Below are 20,881 nucleotides of genomic sequence, written 5' to 3' on the forward strand. Positions count from 1 at the left end.
TTTATTGAAACAAACGTTTCAGGGTGATAACACAAAGTTTGATCAGAATGGATTGCCTGAAAAGACTTTCATTTCTGTAGAAGAAAATAGTGTCCAGGTCAAAGGAACCAGATATAACTTGAGGCCACACTGAGGATGATTTTAAATTGAGGCATTTACTTTTCCACTATTCCAAAAAATTCCAGGGCTCCCCAGGCCTGCTCCTGAGCTAACCTGAGAGCAGTGTTATGATCTAATAGGAAGGCCAGGGCACTGAAGAACAAGCCTCAGGGCTAGCCCACTTATATTTTCTGCCCTTTTGTTCAGAGGTTCTGGACCCCAGATAGATAATGCCCCAGGCCGAACTCTGTAAATTCAGGTTATTTATCTGATGATCTAAGATAGACTCTTTCATAGCCAGTAGATTGTGATATAAAGACTGTTTTGAAGGCCCGATACCTGTGCACATCTTCTGGTAAGCTCTTGTGATGAGCTAATGAAGCAGATAAATTTGACTCTGGTGAGTGTACACCATCAGGCACATCCTCTACTAATGCCAGATCTAGGTAGTCAGTCCACTCATCAACAAAGAATTCTCTAACGAAAATCATCTGCCTCATTAGTGATCACAAAAATTATGTCTGCCTGCAAACCAAAGCTGTCCTATGGATTCAGTAAGACATGACCTTGGCACATGACATGAGCCCTGAAGACTTCATAGAGGCTACTGTGGTTGAGATGCTTAAGACCCACAGACACTGCCTAACAAGTGAGAAGCTAATCAGCTGGAACAAGAGAGAAATACAAGAATGAGGGAATTTTACTGGTACCCCCTTTTTGGGTTATACACTAATGCTTATATTTAGATCTTACAAGTCCTGTTGAATTATCCAAAATTTGAATGTAACTTTTAAGTTTCTCAGGAAAAAAAAAATAGGTGTTTTGCTCAGATCTCGTATGGAAATATAGAAGTAAAATAAAGACATTTTTAAAGCAGGAATTTTTGAACTCATTCCCTTCTCTTCTCCCTTATTACTGTGAGGTAAGGGCTTCTCTCTTACAATAGCATCAGTTTTTGTAATAAATAGCACTGTGTTAAATCTACATAGGATTAAACATACTTTATGAAATAGTGTTTCACTTTAATATAATTTTGTGGCATGTGTTTTAATACATTTTCTACATTCTTCATTTACTGTCTTTGGATAGCTTGCAAAGTTGTGTTAGAAATAATTTTCTATAAAACTGCCTCATGTAGTCCATTCTCAAAAAGTGGTTGTTAATTTAGAGACTTTATTAGAGGTTTCTAAATTGACATACAAATTTCCCAGTAGGTTAACCTTCATAGGAGAGTTGTGATGATAAAACAACATGATCTATATAAAAGACTTTAAAAAGACGGAGCACTATAAAAATGCATAGTTACTACTTGCATTCTCTTCAGAAACACTGCTTTTCTCAGAATTTACAAAGGTGACACAGTGACAGGACCACTTTGGAACTGGCAGTGGACAAAAGGAAGTGGAGACTCAGGGTACAAAGGGGATTCAGAGAAACATCTGACAAGAACATTTTTGTGGTGTCTCTTCAGATGATGCCTTCAGCAGCTGTCATGGTCCTTCCATGTTTTGAAGCATCTCTTGCATCTGTAGTTTATCCACCAAGTTGAATTGGAGAACCAGCGAGGGATGGAACAAACCTCTATTTCCTGTCACAGGCACTGAGAATTTTAACCTGTAGATTTAGCCTTCTATAGTCCTCAGCCAATCCTTCATCAGGCACCAAATCACCTGGGAGCCTTGGGAAGTTACAGTTTTCTCGGCCCCCTCAGAGTTTCTGATTCTGTAGATCTGTGTCCCATGGATTTGCATTTCTGCTATTTGTTTCTAACAAGTTCCCAGGTGACACTGGGTGCTGCTAGTTCAGAGGCCACACTTTGAAAACCATTGCTCGGCATTATAAAATGTGGAAATGTGACTTCTAGCAAAACACAATCTAAATTTTGACCGAGGGCAGTTAGAATAAGAATTTCTCTATGGAGTATTTTTCTGTTGCTTACTACAGAAGCTTATAGATGGATATTATGCTTTACATCTTGTGCCAGTGTTAAAATGGTGCTGTTCATATATTGATTAAGAGTGAGATCTTAAACCAGGTGCTGTGGCACCTGCCTAGCATCTCAGGAGGTTGAGGCAGGATGATTTCGAGTTTAAAGCCAGCCTTAGCAAAAGTGAGGCACTAAGCAACTCAGTGAGACCGTCTCTAAATAAAATACAAAAAAGGGCTGGGGATGTGGCTCAGGGGTTGAGTGCCACTGAGTTCACTCCCAGGTACCCGTCCCCACCCAAAAAAAAAGTGAGATCTTATAACCACTCAACTAAAGAAAATTCAAATATCAGTTACCAGCCAGCACAGGCACATTGCATGTATGAAGCTAATGTTAATGCTTTTATATGTTTGCAAGCTGCTTAATTTGGTGTTTTCCATATCTACGTATCCCCTTGAATTCATGTTAGTTTTTCATGCAAGACCAAACTAAACTACTCAGTTTCAAAATAAGCACAAGTTTTTGCTGCAAAAATATTTTTATGGGTGAAAAAAAATAATTGCATACTTCATTTAAGAACAGTAGAAAGTAGCAAAACTGGGCAGTTTCAGTTTTATTCCCATTGGGAAAAGTCCTGGTTATCTTTAAACTATTTCTTTTTTTTTTTTTCTCACTTAATATTATTTTGCCAGCTCTTAAATGGGACATGAGAAGGGAAAATTAGATCTACTCTAAGTATACCCCAACCAGGTCTGAAGAACAGATGGATGGCAAGACAGAAAATTCAGTATAGAATTTCTGAAATTAGAAACTAAAACCCTGTGTGGTTAGGAAATTAAGAGCCAAACTACTGGGTCTAATGTCCTAACTTTCTGCTTTAACTGAATTTACATTTCAAGAAAAGAAATAAAGCAATAGTTATATCACTTTCATATGAAGAATAAGGGGAAAAAGTAACTGGACATTTCCAGTGTTTGTAGCTCCAGAGAAAGTTCATGTTTTACACCTGCATGGGAACTTTAGAACTGTTAAAAATAACATCGTTTTAAACTGAAGGACATTATTGAATTGACAGATATTACTGATCATACCTTACAGTAATAAGAGAGTATATTACAGGCACTAAATAGAGACAACATTGTGGGATTTGCTCCTTCCATGTAACTAATCAGCACTCAGAGTGCTGAATCTTCCTCATTGTCATCAGAGACTGATCTGCTTGCTCAGGTGTTCTGGACTTGAATCGGTCTATCTACACTGCTTTGGTAGCCCACATTGAGTCATCAAAAGTTGCAGCTGCCTTGAAGTCTTGGTTGTCCCCCTAAGTGTCCAGGCTGCTCTTACCTCATTTCCAAAGTTCCTGGTTTATAGTTGGGATCCAGGCTTGCTGTTTGGGTTCCAGTTGTGTTCTTTCTTAGTGAGCTTACCTGCTTATGTCTGGTTTTAACTCTATTCATCAGTTTTGAATTTCAGAGTTGTCTTACCCTAGAATTTCTTTTAACACCACATTATACCCTGTGAAGTCAAAGGTTTATAAGCTTCACTGGAACCCCTTCCCTGGGGATGGAAAGTCCTTGTTTCCACCTTCTAGGAGTGAGCAACTGCAGAAAGTGAGCTAGTCACTCTTCAAGGAAGAGATGGGAGGGATAAGCTCAGGCTGGTTCACAGGGATGCACATCAAGCATTTCTGACAAATGGACATATGTCACAAAAAAAGGAATTTAGCAACTTCTCTATTTTGTAACAAGAAAGAAGTGATCTAGATCTGATCCATCATTCTTGTACACTCCAGTCATTTGGGGTTTTATCTATACACAAAGTGAGAATGGGCACTATTCTGTGTCTCTTAAGTCATACTGAAGTCATTACTGACCATGTTTTGTATAGTCCCTATAATCATCTGTGACCAATATGTGCGCAAACATGACATTTAGAAGAGAAAATGATTCCTAACTTGAATTCCCCTCTTACTGAGATCAATTACTGCAATACATTACTTAAAGAGTTCTTAGAATATGGTAAGTGTTGAGCATCTATTAGTTATAATTATTTTTGCTTTTTATCAAAATACTAGAAAAATGCTTGTTGTAGTTCTATGAAGCACATTAGGGAACAGGTGCCACAAATCATGCAACATGTTGATTGACTTTTTTTTTAGAAATGAAAAAAAAAAATTGAAAACCTAAAGAAATCAAGAATGCAATCAGCTTCATTCAGTAGGTACCATCAGTGGTTAGTAGGTTGGCTATTTAAAAAGAGTGCTCCCCCCACTTTGTTTGTCTTTGCTCTTTGGAGATGGTGTCCTCTGGCAAAAAGAATGTGGAACTAAATTCAAAGTCCAATCCTGGTTCTCCACTCCCTGGATACTGAGTTTGGGGAAATTACTTTTATCTTCCATAAGATGGTCATAAGAATTCTGATCCCATTGTGCCGTTGTGAGAATTAAATAAGATAGCATAAAAGAATTCAGTACACTCCATAGCAACTGTCAGATACTCAACTGACATTCCTTTCATTTTTTCCTTCCTCTTTGCTTAAAGAGAATTAGTTGTGAACCAAGTCACTGTTCTGTGACAAGAAATAGAACCCCTTCTACCCATTCCTTTTATGCTGAAGGGTTCAGAAATAGATGTCCTGATATAAAGACTTCCTTCCAAGAAGAAGTCAAGATGAGAACTTGGACCTTCCACATTTTAAGACCCGTTTTCAGATCCGTAAATTAGATTTTTTTTCTGTTGCCATTGAAAGTAGAAATAATACTTAGACTGGTTATACGGAGTACCAGTGTGCCTATTTGAAAAATGAACTTAATGAAACTGTGAATTTGTGAAAGTGAGGCAGATGGAAGAAGGAAGAAATTTGATTGACAGCCCCAACCAGTACAATCTTACAGTCACTGTTTTGGCATCCCTGAGGTATAGCCTGATGTCGTTTTGTAAATAGACTCTTCCAGGCTATGTCATTTATCTCAAAATATACTCCAAGGTGCTTAGAAAACTATTCTTGACTATTTGCTTACCTCAAATTTAATTTTCATATTTTAAAAACAGTTCTGTCTCGTGATGGTTCTTACTAGTTAACCTATAACAGGTGATGTATTACCTGTTACCTGTTACAAGGATCAGCAAACTACACCCAGACAAGATCTGACCTGCCTCCTATTTTTGCATTGCCTGAAAACTAAAAGTAGTTTTAAGATTTTGAAATATAAAAACAAACAACCCTGTTAACCTGATATGAGAACAGTTGCTTGAAGAATTGTGGACATTGCCTCTTGCCTGCAAAACCTAAAATACTCACTACCTTTTCCTTTCCAGAAAAGGTTTACTAACCCCTGCTTCAAACTTACATCTACCATATTCATCAAAGACTAAATGAAAACAAGGAAGCCAGAAAGTGAAGTAACTCAAAAAAATTAAATAAAAAAGAGACTACACTGTGAAATAAGTTAGGATCTGTAATATATACTGGGTTTGTTGATCTCTATAATATTTTAGGTTTAACAGACCCCTTAGTAGTCTTCTAGCTCATGAGTTTTCAAAGAGTTTTGTAAGGTCCAGCAATTAAGACGGATGACAGCAGAACTGTATCCCTTGAAGGGATCCACCACTTGTACTGCCTACCACTCCTAGTCCTCCCTGGGGCATTCTTGGAACGTCAAAACGAAAGGCTCTCTATTAAGTAAAGTCGTCAAATTGCAAAAGACATCTGCACAAGCAACCTGGGCTGCTGTGGAAGGGTTGTCCTGGCTGACACTGGTCTACTGAGGAAGAGGCTGCCAGAGAACAGGGCGCTCAGTTCTCATTATGATGAGCTAACGTTCCGGAAAAGAAAGGTGTTTCAGACCCTGAATATCAAGAACTATAATTTTGAAAATTGAAGCTTCTTGTAGAAATGTAAATTAACACCTAGGAGTAAAGAACAAGTTTGAAATATCAAACTTGAAGGACCCACCTGACTATATTCTCACAGGGAAGAGGTTTTCTTCTTGAAAATCCACTGTCTACCTGCAATAAGGACATTTGCAATTGATATAAATGAAGGCTGAACTCACTATTATATAGATGGAGCAGAACTTTAAATAAAAATCCTTGAAAAAGATGCATATGGGCATAAATCTGTGATAACATCTGAGTGACTTATCGGTGTCCCGAGGGTAAAGTAAGCTAGGAAGCAACGCGAAGCACTTGAAAGCAAAGTGGATGAGCATGGGCAAGTTAAAAAGGAGAAACAGGCTTTCCCTGGAGTCACAAAACCAACCATCTGTGCCATTTTGCCTTGAGCTAGTGAAAACGGCAAACTTTCGGTCCTCACCATACCTCAGTCTTCCAAAAGGACTATTGTTATGTCATTTGACAGACCTGAAAAAGGAGGAGGTTCCCTGCAAGAGTTTGGAATTGGTAGGTCAGCCCTGGATTTGGCTGGAGGAATAATGTATTAAATACTGGAATGGCAGTCTATATACTCAAAATCTTGTTCTCAAAAACCTTGCTCTAAGGTGGTTTCAGAAGTCATGTGAAAGTCCAGTAGGTGAGATTGTCCCAGCAGGCTCTGAAAGAGAAGCATCATCTTTTGTGGTCAACTTGGCACAGGTAGGAAATACCTAAGGACTGAATAATGAGAAATTAGGGAACCCCATGTGTTTTACAGAAACTTTGGGGTTTTTTTATGGCCAGTTAGACTTGATTTCCAATGAAATAAATAAGGAACATTTTTAAAGGACCTCCAGGAGTAGTTAGCCATGCCTACTCCATCTTCCTTCATTTTGTTTTCCTACTGTGCCCCAAACAGGGGTTAACATGACACATAAGCCAGAAACAAATGATGGTTTCCTATAGGGCAGTCTGAGTGGTTTGCTTGTTCGAATTATTTTACTGACTTTCTGTGTAACAAACTCTCTGAGGGTGGATATGTAGGAGAATTGAGAGATAGAAGGAAGAAAGATAAGGTATGAGATTTGAGGTTGGATATGTCATGCATTGTCTGGAAAGATCCAAGAGGACTGCATGAAATCTTGGTCCCAGAGAAGTTGAGAGAGCTGCCAGAATGATGCCATTCTACTTGGAACAAAATTATCTTTGTTCTAAAATACAGATGTTGCAGGAGCTTTTCTGAACATGAAGTTAATTACACCTGGTATTGCAGGATGTTTGATGGTAACCTTTGGCACTTATACGGATGATATCAGCCATTATCTTCTAGTTGTATCATAGTGTATTCCAAAAAGGCATGTAAGTGTGCATCCTCTTCCAAACACTAATAACTTCTTCCCTGGCTATAAATCCAGCTGCATGATGTGGAAATGTAATTGGGCAGCCTACACAGAAGTTTGGAGCTCATGGGGGAATATCTATTTGTAAGAGAGCCTGAATATTCATGTAACTGTCCAGACATCAATAAATTCTCATTTTACCTTATTTATTTCTGTTCCCCAGTTAACAGCAGCACTCATAAGCTCAAAGTTAATAGGCATGTTCTTCAGAGCTGTGCCCTCACTTACCTTAATGCAATATCTCACTAACACATTTGTTTATCCGTTGCCAGGTAGCTCTCCCATCAGGTGACATGAGAGTGTTTTCTTTGTCTTAGTGCATGGGAGACAGTTGCCATTGTTTGCCATCAATTAACTTAGGGTAGCATGTCAAGGATGTTCGGGTGGTGTCATTTTAGTCTGACAGCCACCGGATCTGGTTGAGAAGGGATTGTTTCATTATCCTCTTATCAGGGCTGCTGGATAATGACACTCCACACTGCAAAGTGGGGAGGGGAAAAAAAAAAAAAAAAAAGACAGGCGGAAAGAATAGATTTTTAGCAACTGGCAATATTAAAATTATTCATGCCGCAAGGAAAAGAGAAAGATTAGAGAGGCGAATGTGGAAACCCTTAAGAAGGTACTTCTTCCTGATACAGGTGGAGGGTGGAGTGACACCCTTCCTGAGGGAGAGGCAGGCAAAGAGGAAATGCCCAGACATGAGCAGGAAAGAAAAAGGAAAACTCCTCCTCATCAGCCACAAGGCAAGCGTTAGTGGAGAAATCTCTCCCATTTCCCAATTAACTTCAGTGTCAAATGCAGGCTTCCAAATGACCCTGACCGGGCATTCTCCTTGCTAGAAAACTCTCTGGTTTGGGCATTTAGGTTGGGGGAGCATTTTCCATTGAATGAAAGTGCAATTAAATTGCTCCAAAATGAAATGCACAGAACACACTGAAGGTACTGGAGCCTAAATTTTCACTATCAGGGGGCCAATTACCAGTTACCACCAATATTGGTCATTTTCTTAAGAATGTCAGTTGAAAAGTCTTTCTTTGAATTCTGAAAATTAACAGAGACTAGATCCTTGTGCACTTGGAGAAACAAACAAAAAGAAATGCTGAAAATGTAAAAATACTTCAAGATAAACTAAGCTTCAAGAGGGACAATTGTGTTGACATTTTAGTAACAGCCCATTTTCGCTCCTTAACGAAGTGCAGTCATGCATGAAAATGACTTGTTATCTTTTAAACTGAAACGCATTATGGATTGTAACTCAAAGGTGTGTATTACTCCCTCAAAATAAGTACAACATTTTAACCCTGTGAGGATTCTTTTGCAGGCCCCAAACACTTTTTAGCAACATACATAAAAAAATTGAACAATAAAAAACTGATTGAGTATAAGGTGTAAAACTCTTCTGCATTTTAAAATGATTCTAGTCTGTAGTTTATACACATTTTTCCATCTGCAGTTTAGACAGGAAGCCATATTTCATTGAAGATTTACCATTTTAGAGCAAAAAATGCCTTTGTCTTCCCCTAATCTTATTAAAATGTTAATAATTACAATAATATAAATAACCAAATAATAGCAACAGTGGTTTATGAGCATTTGTGAGCATTTAAATATAGTTCAGGCACTGTGTTTGTGTTTTTTTTGTGTGCATTATGTAATTCTAACAATTCCATGAGGTATATTATCCTTACTTAAGAGTAAGAGACTGGAACTGGTTAAATGGCTTGCCCAGAACTCCTTTCAAGTGATCACTAAAGCTAAGCATCAAACACAGTTCCTTCTGATTCACATTGTGTGTGCTGTGTTCTGGTTGTAATCACCCTGACACTGTCTCTCTCAAGTGCCCAATTTCTGATGAGCCCAAAGCAACCAAAATTTCCATTGTGGTTCACTTGTTTCCCAAATTCTTCCCAGGTCCAAATTTCTCTTCTGGGGAGAAAGAGAGAGAGGAGATTGAGTTCACTGTTCACGTGGGTCCTCTAATTATTTTTAATGTCTCTGTGAAAACTGATTTACCTTGGTTTCATCGATTAGTTTACTCCTCTGCGCCTTGACCCTGGAAATACTGCCCAAAAGATGAATGGTCTACCTATACCTCCTCTCATGTACCAGTCACCATACGATTAATGTCATTTCTCATGATCCCAACATTACTCTGACACTCATTACAGTGACTTCACCGTCCGTGGGTAAGACTCGTTCTTTTTTCCTGTGAGAATAAGCCAGAGCAATATCATGGCTCTTCAGTAACCCTAAGTGACTCCAAATGCAGATTTGTAAAGCAGCTCAGAGCTTCAGATCTGCATGTAAATCTCTTCTTGGTGCATTATTGACAGGCAGTAGCCTTTCAGCCCCAGATATGTGCTCACTGTGGTAAAGGGTACATATAGCTGATTGCTCACGAATAACCCCTCCAGGCCTTCCTTCTGTTCCCACCAGAGGATCAATATGCCTCTGACAAGCATCTGAAATCTTTATTTGGGGAAAAAGCACATTTCTTACCAGCTGTTTGTTTTCCAAACCAAATAATTCAGTTAATTTCTAGCCTGAATTAAACTTCAGAGCTAGAAATCTTCTCTTGTCAGTGCTGAGGTGCTTCTAGGATGGGAGAAACAGAAATGGGAATATGTTTTTTTCACTCTGACCCCAGTATGATGGTTAAAGTTGTTCATGTGCCTCTTAACTGCCAGCAGCCTTTGCAAACAGAGTGCTCAGAGGTCCTGGTAAATGATGCTTATGCTTTATCTTGAATCCATCTTGCCTTTGAGAAGCAGTGTAGGGTGGTGTTTAGGGACATGTGATCTGAAATATGTCTTCCTAATTTGGATTCCAGTTTTAATACTGACCCACCAAGTGTCCTAGGCCAGGTAACCTACCCAGAAATCAGATTAGGTCTCAAGTTCATCACCAGTAAACTGGAAACATGTTTATACAATACTTGAAACAAGTATTCACCAAATCTTCACTCGATTCCTTGGTGTAGGGCAGCAAACAAATGAAATGCAGCTGAGATAGGATCTGGCACCTGCTACTCAAGAGTGTGGTCTCTGAATCACTTGGAGGATTTGTTAGGAATTTAGAATCTCAATATTCTTTGTCCCCAAGACCCAGCAAAGTGAAATCTACACTTTACTCTGAAGACTTCTTTGAGTTGATGATTAAAATTTGAGCAGCAGAGCTCTAACTTCCCATTCAGTTTTAAATAGGAAAATGTATTACATATTTTTAATGTACTTTGGCCCGACAGGGATGTCTTCATCTTTGCCCACCAAAATGATGAAAACACATTCACTAAGAGATGCCTATGATTGATTTCCCCAGCTTTGGGGATGGGCCTGGAAAAAGCAGTCTTTATCTGGGGATGCAACTAACATACCTTGCCTCCCTCCATCCATACAGCGATGTATCACAGTTGAAGTAACCCCGAGGCTTCCTTGTCCATATCCATTAGAAATATAGATTAATAGTTTTTATTTGGACAGAAAGAGCTGCTTATGAACCCTAATTAACCTGGGCTAGATAAAGGCACCAGCCTAGAATGCCCTGGTCCTGGTAGCCTATGAGATGGAATCTAAGAGCCACATAGATCAACAGATGCTGCTCTGTAAAAATTAGAAAGCCCACTGAGTCACCTCCACCTACCTCTGGTGGAGAGGGGATAAGAAACTGTAGTAAGCCAGGCCCCAGAGAAAAAGAAGGCAAAGCAGCAGGGAGGCGAGCTGCTGGGCTTCTGTTACAAGCCAGGCTCACGTATTCATGGTAAGACCAGGTTTTTATTTCCTTGGGGAGTTTACCATCTCTTAATCACAAAAGCAATAAGGATTTCCAATATGTTCCTCTGCCGTGTCTAATCAGTTGTTCCAGCTGCCAGTCATCAGCCATGTCTGGAAGTTCACTTAAAAGCCCTCTTCCAGCTTTGAACACAGCACTGACCCCCAAGGTGACACAGACAATGAAGGCCGCCCTGTGGGCAGCCTGTGTGTGCCAGTTGATTTGATCACAACAGTTTTGTTAATATTGTCCTGTATTCTGGAGGGATCCGTTCTCTTCCTTATGCTTTGATCGATAGGCCACATTGTATGCCCCCTTGGTTGAGTTGGGAAAATCATTTTGAGTGTGCATGGAAGGAAATTTTTCCTTTTGTGAATGACCTTACCATTTCATTCTAACATGGAGATTTTTTTCCTAAGGTTAGGAATCACTTTGGCAAAGTTTGAGCACTTGACAGTAAGCATGTGTTGTAGCAGGGAAATTTGTGAGAAGTCAGCAGGTATTCAGACTCAAAGTATTAAAAGAGATTAGCACCTGCCTGGTACCAAGGAGGTGCTGCAATATTGTCTTTGAGTGAACAAATGCATAAATAAATTTGAACAATTCTTGGGCTATAGTAATTAAGATTGCTTCCTGGATGAGCAAGCAGTGTGGTAAGGTCAGATATTCCTAGAAATTGTGTAAATTGAAAAGATATTTCGCCCTGTGCCATAATTACAGTTTCTGAGAAATCAGGTCTTTGGTAGAAGCTCAGGACAATCTTATTGAACCCATACCTATCTGACTCAAGAGAGTTGTCCATTTTATTGGAAGGGTATGTGAGATGGGGATTGGATGACTATTAGAAAGTGTCTCTTAATACTTTCTCCAAATTTTTTGGCATTATTTTGGTCACAGGTGAGATCTACAACCAGTAGATTGTAGGCAGGCCCTGAATTCTGTGTGCCATGTTCTCTGGGTAGACATTGAATTATGAGCTTCTACTATTAGGGTTGTATCTCACCAGGAACAAGATTTTCCTATACTTCTCATACCATTTATTATGAAAAGAAGCAGGTCATGTGCCTTGGGTTTGTTAAACCCTCCATGAGAAATTGTTCAGGCTATTCTTCAAACTCAGAAACTTTAAATTGAACTCTGAAGTCCTCCATTTCTTAGTCTTATGGGACCCCTGTCAGAAGAACAGTTCCTATTTCGGTGTCAAGAATCAACTGTAGCAGTAGAGGGAAGACCTGGGCACATGTGGACCTCAGCACAGTCGGAAGACAAGCTCTTGGGCCTTTAGCTTTGTACCAGACACCTCCTACGTACTGCCTCACACCCTCTCCACCACTTACCTCTCCTGGTCATTGCTCTGGCAGCCAGCTAAACAGGCATAGCTTGACAGTCCCTCCCTTCAACTGTACCATGTACCCCTGGTTTTCTACCCTAAGTTTTCTCTGATGCTTTTTTGGGGCATCTGTGAGAACATTTATCCACTCTGGGACATATGCCTACCTGGAAGTGTGAGAATTAACACTTCCCTACCACAGCCCTTGACCAGTGGGGATAGGAGTTGGTAGATAAATGTTCCTTTCTGTTCATGTCCTACTCACTGAGCCCCAAGATGGAGTCCATTGACATTTAGAGTGTGTTTGTCTTTGTTCACTCAACAAACACGAACTGACGTGGTTGGAGATACCAGGCACCAAGGATGTCTAGTTTTCTAGTATACCCCAGGACCTACCTCCATATCTGCTACACAGTAGGTATTCCTCCAAAAGTATTTGTGGAATAATTGCCTGCTCAGAGAATCACACACAAGAAGGAAAGTATTTTAAAAAGCATAATAAGGTAGAGGACATTATGAGCAAAAGCACAGTAGTATAATTTGCCATGAAATGTTTGAGGTGTGGTCAGTTATCTGATTTGACCAGAGCTTAGGGTATATTGTGGAGCCATAAATAAAACAGCGTATTAAAGTGCTTTGAACACTATTCAGTGCTCTATACTAGGAAGTCTTGGTATTTTCTTAGAATTGATGTATACAAATCTTTTCCCATTGCTGGATTGTCATCTCCTCAATGACAGAGATTCACATATGTACAGTGGCTAATGTGTAGTAGACATTTAATAAATATTGAATTAAAAATAATGGTTGGATGATGGATAGATGGATGGATGGATGGATGGATGGATGGATGGATGGATGGATAATGAATGGTCAGTTCTGACTATTAAATATGATGAAGAACAGACCTTCAACCAATTCTAACTTTGAGTGAGTGACAGGCTATAAACAATACTGAATTTTCCAACCTACTTCATTGTGCTAATACCAAATGTAGCAAAGTAGTTAATATAGACCTCTGCAAATACCACGTTTTCTGTTGTACCAGTGAGTAGAGCAGAGTGTGCACCACAAGTTCCCTGTTGCCCACTGGGTTGTAAGCAGCAAGGGCAGTGCTTCCTTTGTGATAAACACAAAGACATACATGCAGAAGTACCTCCAGGGGAAAATAAGTGATGGGTGCATTCAGCAACTACAACAAAATAATGAAAAAAGCTAACATTTGTACACTAAATTGGGGCAGGGGGAGTTAACCGCATTTTCCCAGTGTCTCTGTGACCTCTTATTATTCCATTAGTTTCTGGGATAGTATATAAAACACCAAGCTCCATGCTGACAAACACCGATGTTGAAACTATTGCCACTGTGGGTCCAAATAGCCTTTTCCCCTGGGTAAAATTATTATTTGGAATACAAGCAGAATTGTGGTTCCCTGAGCTAGCAGAGCATAAATGAGGGTAGTGATTCATAAGGTGACTCTAGTGAGTTTGCAAATGTGCAACTTTTACGGAGGCTGACACACACAGCAGAGGCTCCACGCTGCCTTTTGAGCTGGTAAGCACTTTCTGGCCTCACTACCTCTTGAGGATGTTGAGGGCTCCGAAGGATGCAGACTTCTGAGGACAAACCTTAACCTGAGAGAATGCTGATTTACCAGAAATAAACCCTTCAAATCAGATCACACCCCTGTCAGTAGCTTTTTGAGCGGGAAGATGGTAATTCTGTCTCTTCACGCGTTCCTTTAAGTACTTGAACTCTTGTTCCATTGGATTAAGATTTTGGGGGCTGGGTCATCTGGGGTCTTAATTCTATCCTGGAAAGGTTGGAGGAAAGAGGTACTGGTCTAAAAATACTACTTCCTGAACTTTTAAACCTTCAACTCTTTTTGATAATATGTCTCTTTCTTAATCCCAAACCTGATTTTCTTTTATTTAAAAAAAATCCATTTATTCTTTGATTTCAGCAGACTAAGTTCCAAAAGAGCAGAGAGGAGTATAGAACTGAGCATAGATAGCATTGTACAGAGAAGGAAGTTCAGAGAGTCCACGTAATGATGCCAGTGTGATTGTGCATAATGAGATGTCTGCCAAGTGGGTCCCAGACACTGAGATCCTCTCTGATAGACTCGGAAAGTGTCTTGCCCCAGGTTCTTCTATGACATCGTACCAATTAGCTGATCTAAATGGGCACATATTCAAGCTGGAGGTCACATACAGTTCTCAAAGGCAGACTGCCCCTGTGAATGGGACTCTAAACTCACAATCTGTATCATAATAGGCAACAGTGGGGGAAGACCCCAGTGCTGTGATTGAGACCCCCATTTTCCTATTTTGTGGTCTTGGAAGAGCACTTCTTTTTGATGAAGGCCAAGTCTGTTCAGCACACTATCAGGGAAATGTGTGAGGTCAGTTAGACTCTGAAGTTCAAAGGATGTAGGATCCTGCACTGGGGCTGGGATCAGCAGTGCTCCATTCTCATTACGTTGACTGAGCAGTGGCAGAGAGTGCCCTGTCTGACTCAGTGTGGCTCCCTGCAGCAGTAAGAAGAGGAACAGGACTGACTGTCTTATGCCCTTCCTCGTCAGCTGACCAAATATTCTGTTACCTGACTCTCATCCTCTGTGACTAAAAAGCACGCACACAGAAACCTTTGAATAGATGCAAACAGTACAAGATTGATTAATTATACAGTGGCCAGACAGGGAACTGGCAGGGCAGGGCAGCTCTTAGGAGACAGACCGTGAACACCAGCCTTGAACGAGCGAAGTGAGCTCCTGAGATGGCGGTAAGGCACATTAGCCAAGGAACCTGTTCCACCACAAACACAAAAGCTGTGTATATCCAAGAAGGGGAGAACTGTTCCCTGAAAGCCACCCAAAGAAAAACAAACAAACCCCTAAAATATGCTTCCTGTCAGCCTTCAAATATTTAAAAATGTGTGCTTCCTTTGGGGTGAGTCTCATGCTTCTTTTCCCTTGATTTTCAGCTCCCATTTTCTCCAGCAATCATTCAAGCCGAAGTGGAACAGCTGCTGGGGCCGGGCCACCCCCACATCCTGTCAGTCACCCTTCTCCAGGACATAATGTACAGGGGAGCCCCCACAACCCCTCCTCCCAGTTACCTCCACTCACAGCTGTGGACGCAGGAGCTGAGAGGTAAGGCCATCTGTCTCTCTCTCGTAATAGGTGTCGTCGCCAAAATTTTCTCCACGGAGAAGAGCTTTGACAGTTGCTGAATTTTATTAATAATCCGTTGGTGGGTTGAGTTACCCAAAGGTGACATTTTAAAAGTAGCATACACAAAGCACAGAGACCAAATATCTCATTATCTGTTATATTTTTCCATTGGAAAACAAATGAAACAGTATTGGCAGAAGCTAACTAAAGTGTCAGGTGCTAGAAAACTGCATCAGAATGTCCTTGTCTTTTCCACTTTTCCTCAGTTTGTTTCAAGGACTCAATTTTAAGGTAATATATGCACAGGCTGAGATGCTTTCCAGATGTAAGATGGTACCCAGGTCAGTAGTGTAAGCTTGTGTGTTAGCTTTCCATTACTTTGTCAAAATACCTGAGCACCTATAAGAAGGAAAGCTTTATTTGGGCTCGTGGTTTCAGAGGTTACAGTTCATGGTTACTTGGCCATGTTGCTTTGGGTAGGTGGCAGCACATTTCATTATAATGGGAGAGCATGGCAAAGGAAGTCTGTTCCCTTCACAGCAACCAAGGCCAAAGAGAGACTAGATGGGACTGGTGTCTCAATATCCCCTTCAAGGGCACACCCCCAGCAACCTGACTTCCTTCCACTAGGTCCACTTCTTAAAGGTTCCACTACCTCCCAATAGTGCCACAGGCTGGTGGCCAGTCCTTCAACACATGTCCTTTGGGGGACATGCAAGATCCAAACTTGCAGGAATTTGGAAGCAGAGCATAAAAGGGCACTAGGCCAGAAGGGGGCTGGCTGTTCACTGAAAACTTTACATTGATGTTACTCAAATAGAGATTTCTGGGGGAGAATCTTCAAACAATATGATCTTCACGATATTCTTCTGAATTCTCCACTGACTCCAGAGATTTTGGTGAGCCTTCTCATATTTCTAACCCTTTGTTCTTTTGAGATCACAAACCAAAAGAAAAGTCTGCACAGTGAGTGAAAGACACAGTGATCTAGGCATTGAGGGAAAGCCAAGGCTCTTCCAGATGAATAAATGGGAAACAGCATCCCAGACAATAAGAACATGTACAAGATGTGTGGTAGGAGAGGATGCACACCAGGGAGGTCTCAAAGTGGCACCCGGTACACATAGCTGATGGAGTCACATATGGTGGGTCGGCTCATGTGGGACCATATTTTCTATGCTATGGTCAGGAATTTCCCCCCTTATCCTACTGTAAGCAAAGAACCATTATGGTCTTTTTATTGCAAAGAAACACAATCATATTAACATCATAGAGATGGAACTCAGGGATAAGATAGTAGAGTAATTGAGGTTGGAACGGGGAAAGAAGGATGAGGCTGCTGTTGGAAACCTTGAGAATAATATAACTTTCAGTAAGGCAAAGAAATAAGGATTTGCTCAGAGCTTCGTTTAGGAAGAGGAATTGATATATAAGAGAGGGGAGGAGAGAGAGAGAGAGAGAGAGAAAAGAAGAGGAGCCAAAAATCAATTTCTGAGTTTTACCTCTAGACACCAATATGGAAAATTGTGCCATTAACAGAATGCAGTAGTATGGGGGGAAGGAGGCGGTTGGGTGGAGGGGAGGGGAAATGATGAATTGACTTTAGAGGAGTTTGAGTTTTAAAATTTGACTTTTAGGGGATTAGGGAGGATCCATGTAGACTTGTCCAATGGGCAATTAGAAATATGAATCAAAGGATCAGACTTATTTTAACAGTTCTGTGGGTGTGGTGGAGTATGGACAATATGGTAGCCTCCTGTCAGGCTCTGTAAGCAATCTCAAGTGATGACCATCCATTAAGTTCACAGATACTGTTCACAGACGCACCCTACCAATTACATGGTATATTCCTATAAGTTGAGATGAGCTTATTTCTTTCAGCATTTTATATAGTTTCCAATTGGGTTTAAAATGCTATCAGTCATCAGCTTTTCATCATCTCATTTCATTCTGCCTGGCTGAGACTCATACCCCACGAGGTAGTGAAGCCAGAAACAATCAATTGGAACCTTCCCTTCTGCATTGCATCTCTTTATTAATAGTCATAACAACCCCTAACAAAAATAATCTAAGGAAAGTCATCTTGTACACATCCTTTTAAGGAATACATGTAGGAAAAGATTTTAAGCATTATTGGATTTAGAAAAAAACATGATAATGCAGTTACCTGATGTTTGCTCCTGGCTCTGACAGTTGCTAATTGATGGTGGGCAAGTTCCTTAGCTGCTCCTGCTGCTTGTTTGTTTTTGACATTTTATTTCATTTCATACCTTTTATGTTTTTAGTTCCTTCTTAAAAATTTTTAAGAATACTATAATGAATACTCATATACTCTGAATCCCTATTCACCCATTGTTAATGTTTTACCATTCTCTCTCTCTCTCAACCCTTATGTGGGAGATACTATATTTGTTTACTTGTTTATTATTTCTAAACCATTTGGGAGATACTTGCAGATATCATTGAACTCTATCCATAATTACTTTAATAGAGATCTACATAGAAGAAGATTCTCCTGCATAATTTCAATACAACAATCATGATCAGAATATTTTAACACTGATACATTAATGTTATCTAAAAGGTAATTGATATTCAGATTACCCAAATTTCGTGAATAATATCCTTTACAGTTAAAGGGGTTGTTTTAAAAAAATTCCTTTTTATGATTCAGGGATCTAAAAAGGATCTCACAATGCATTTAATTCTTATTTCTGTTTAGTCTCCTTGAATCTAATGAAGTCCCCAGCTTTATTATCATCATCATCACATTGTCTTTCAGGACACTTATGTATTTTGAGAAACTTAAGACATTTATTTTGCATAGTGCTCCATGGTTTAGTTTCATCTGATTGTTCCTCCTAAACAGATTCATTATAAACATTTTTGGCAGGAATACTGCATAGGTGATATGGTGTTCCTTAGCTTTTTGAGACCTAGTTTGCAGCTCATGGGGAATTAGAATTAAATGAACCAAAGCAGGTAACGTGCGTAGCATGTTATATGGCTTGAAGCAGGTATGCAGTAGTTCAGTGTGGATAGTCATGTAAAGATCAGACCTCAGAACAGCTGAGGGATTTGGGTAGAGAAGCCAGAGGAAGCTGTTATGTGATCACAGTGGCTGATAATGCGAATAATCATGGAAGAGTAGATGGAGAAGAGGGATGGGATGGTACTCTGTACACGTGGCTGAAAGAAGTGGACATTTGCACTTTGGTGGCTTTCCTTGCTGTCCTACTCTTCCTTCAGGATGCGTGTCCTGACCCTGTGCCAACCCAGCTGAACGTGGGCAAGTGTGAGAGTGGCAGGTTCTCTCTTCCCATTGGGTTTGGTGAAGAGTGTGACACGTAACAGCCCTGAATTATTCACTGTGTTTGCATTAGTGACCAGGATAAAAACATGAAGAGGAAATGTGCTTACCTTCCGTTTTGGGTTTATATATCTTTGCCTCTGTTTGCCTAGGAAATCCCCCAGTAAAAACTTCAGCAGTTTCTTAACGGAAATAAGTTTATCACACTTTGGGATTTTTAGTGGGACACTGGCATCTTTTCCTGCTTTGTGGGCATTGATTCATCATTTATTTAGTTTTAACTTGTTAATAAAATTGGCTGAGTCACTGTCAGAAGTCAGGAAAGGTCCACCACATCTACCATTTAGCATCAGGTTCTTTGATCTTTACCATCATAAAGTAAAATAAAATGCAAGTTCTCTCAATTTGATGAGGTTCCATTTTTATTTTGAAATATCTGAATTACACATCATTTCAGTGATTTTAGCAGTACTGCACCACGTCACCCAATGTTGATTTAAACTTATTATGGGAAGTGTTGTTTTACTATGTCATGTGCAACATGCCAGTGGTACTTTATAACACTGACTTCCCTTGAGAGAAACTCTGCATCTTTGAACATGTTAATTAATTGGATTTCACAGTTTGTCTGTTAGACCAGACCAAAAATATTGATGGAAGTCTTTTTTTTTGAAATGGAGAAATGTTAGAAGTTCCACCAGTAAGTCAGCTGAGTTTGTGTCACTTGTTTTATGTAAGAGTATACTAGCCATCTCCCTGTCTTCCGAAGGCCACAAACTGTGGTCTGCAGTAGTGACAGAGATTTGTGAACCAGACACAGTGTAGGGACTTAACAAAGGTTTCCTAGGAGTCCCACTTCTGATCCAGGGAACACTAAAAATAAAGGACATGATCTCTTCACAGAGTGTACAAACTAGTACATGAATCATCTAGAAAATATTAGGAATAATTATGTTGGAAAAAGTAGTCAGAGAACCCTTACCAAAGTTTCCTCAGTCCTTACTGAGTTTTGGGAATCCTTATTGGTTTTCATTTATAATGTTTTATTTCAGATGTGGCATTGCTGGAATTCTAGGCACTTTGGTTACATGTGTGGTCTTTCTATGACTGTCAGTAGCTAGGGTTCACTTTCACAGGTACCATTTTCTAATTCATCATTGGAAACAGTGTTGCTTGCCTAGACACTAAGAGTCAGAGATGGCAGACATTCTTTATTGAATGGCTTTTTAATTCTGAAGAGTTCTTCACTTCCAGTCAAGTCAGCTTTGCTTACTACTGCTGACTTAGTTTGCTTGTTTTACACCTTATTTCAGGCTTTATTTCTATCCAAAGACTTTCCTTCTTTCCTATCCTTGTCCATTTACTACCCTGCCTTTGAAGCTCTGTTCAGGTCTCAATGTTAAGAAGCCTCCCTGCCTCTCACAGCCCACAGAGACAGGTCTGCCTGTTGAATGGCTTAGTTCTTATTATCTGTACCATGGATTTACCATTTATCAGATTTCACCGTGCTAACTAAGTTATTTGCTTTTGGTGGGTAGGAACCTTAAGTGTCCTCATAACCTCCAGAGTGCTTTTATCTGAGTTACACAATGGTAGATGCTAAAGGAATATTTACCAAGGGAAAAAGACCACGGAGAGGAATGCATAGGAAAACAGGAAATCTTTGTCAACTTCCATTGTATAGGTGGAGGTCCCCAAAAAGGAATGGTCTTCTTGATTTATTGGTTGGAAGGGCAGTGGCCTTGATTCTCAAAAGTTCCCATCAACTTATGTATATTGCATGCATTGATACAACACCTAGTTGCTCTAAAACATGCATTCAGGCACACACACATGCATATTGCTAAGGATCCCTTACCACCTTCCACTACTGGGGTTCCCTACAATGCTTTCTTGTGATCTTGAGTACTAGAAGCCTGATATGCTGCACTCTCTGGTGCCTGCTGCTTTTCTGTTCTTCCCTCCCCAGGATTCCCTGAGCAATCAAAGGCATTCGTGTC

The 20,881-nt window shown here is 40.0% G+C and overlaps 1 protein-coding gene across 9 annotated transcripts in view; it reads left to right on the forward strand.

Moving 5' to 3' along the window:
• Glis3 (GLIS family zinc finger 3) overlaps positions 1-20,881 on the forward strand; it is a 424,342-nt gene that overhangs the window by 361,860 nt on the left and 41,601 nt on the right. For all 9 annotated transcript variants that reach the window (XM_047525258.1, XM_047525253.1, XM_047525256.1 and 6 more), the window contains one exon: positions 15,382-15,550. In XM_047525258.1, coding sequence (XP_047381214.1) covers positions 15,382-15,550 — 169 coding nt within the window. The remainder of the gene's footprint in view (positions 1-15,381; positions 15,551-20,881) is intronic.

The sequence above is a fragment of the Sciurus carolinensis genome, chromosome 14, assembly GCF_902686445.1.
Source record: "Sciurus carolinensis chromosome 14, mSciCar1.2, whole genome shotgun sequence".
NCBI lineage: Eukaryota > Metazoa > Chordata > Mammalia > Rodentia > Sciuridae > Sciurus > Sciurus carolinensis.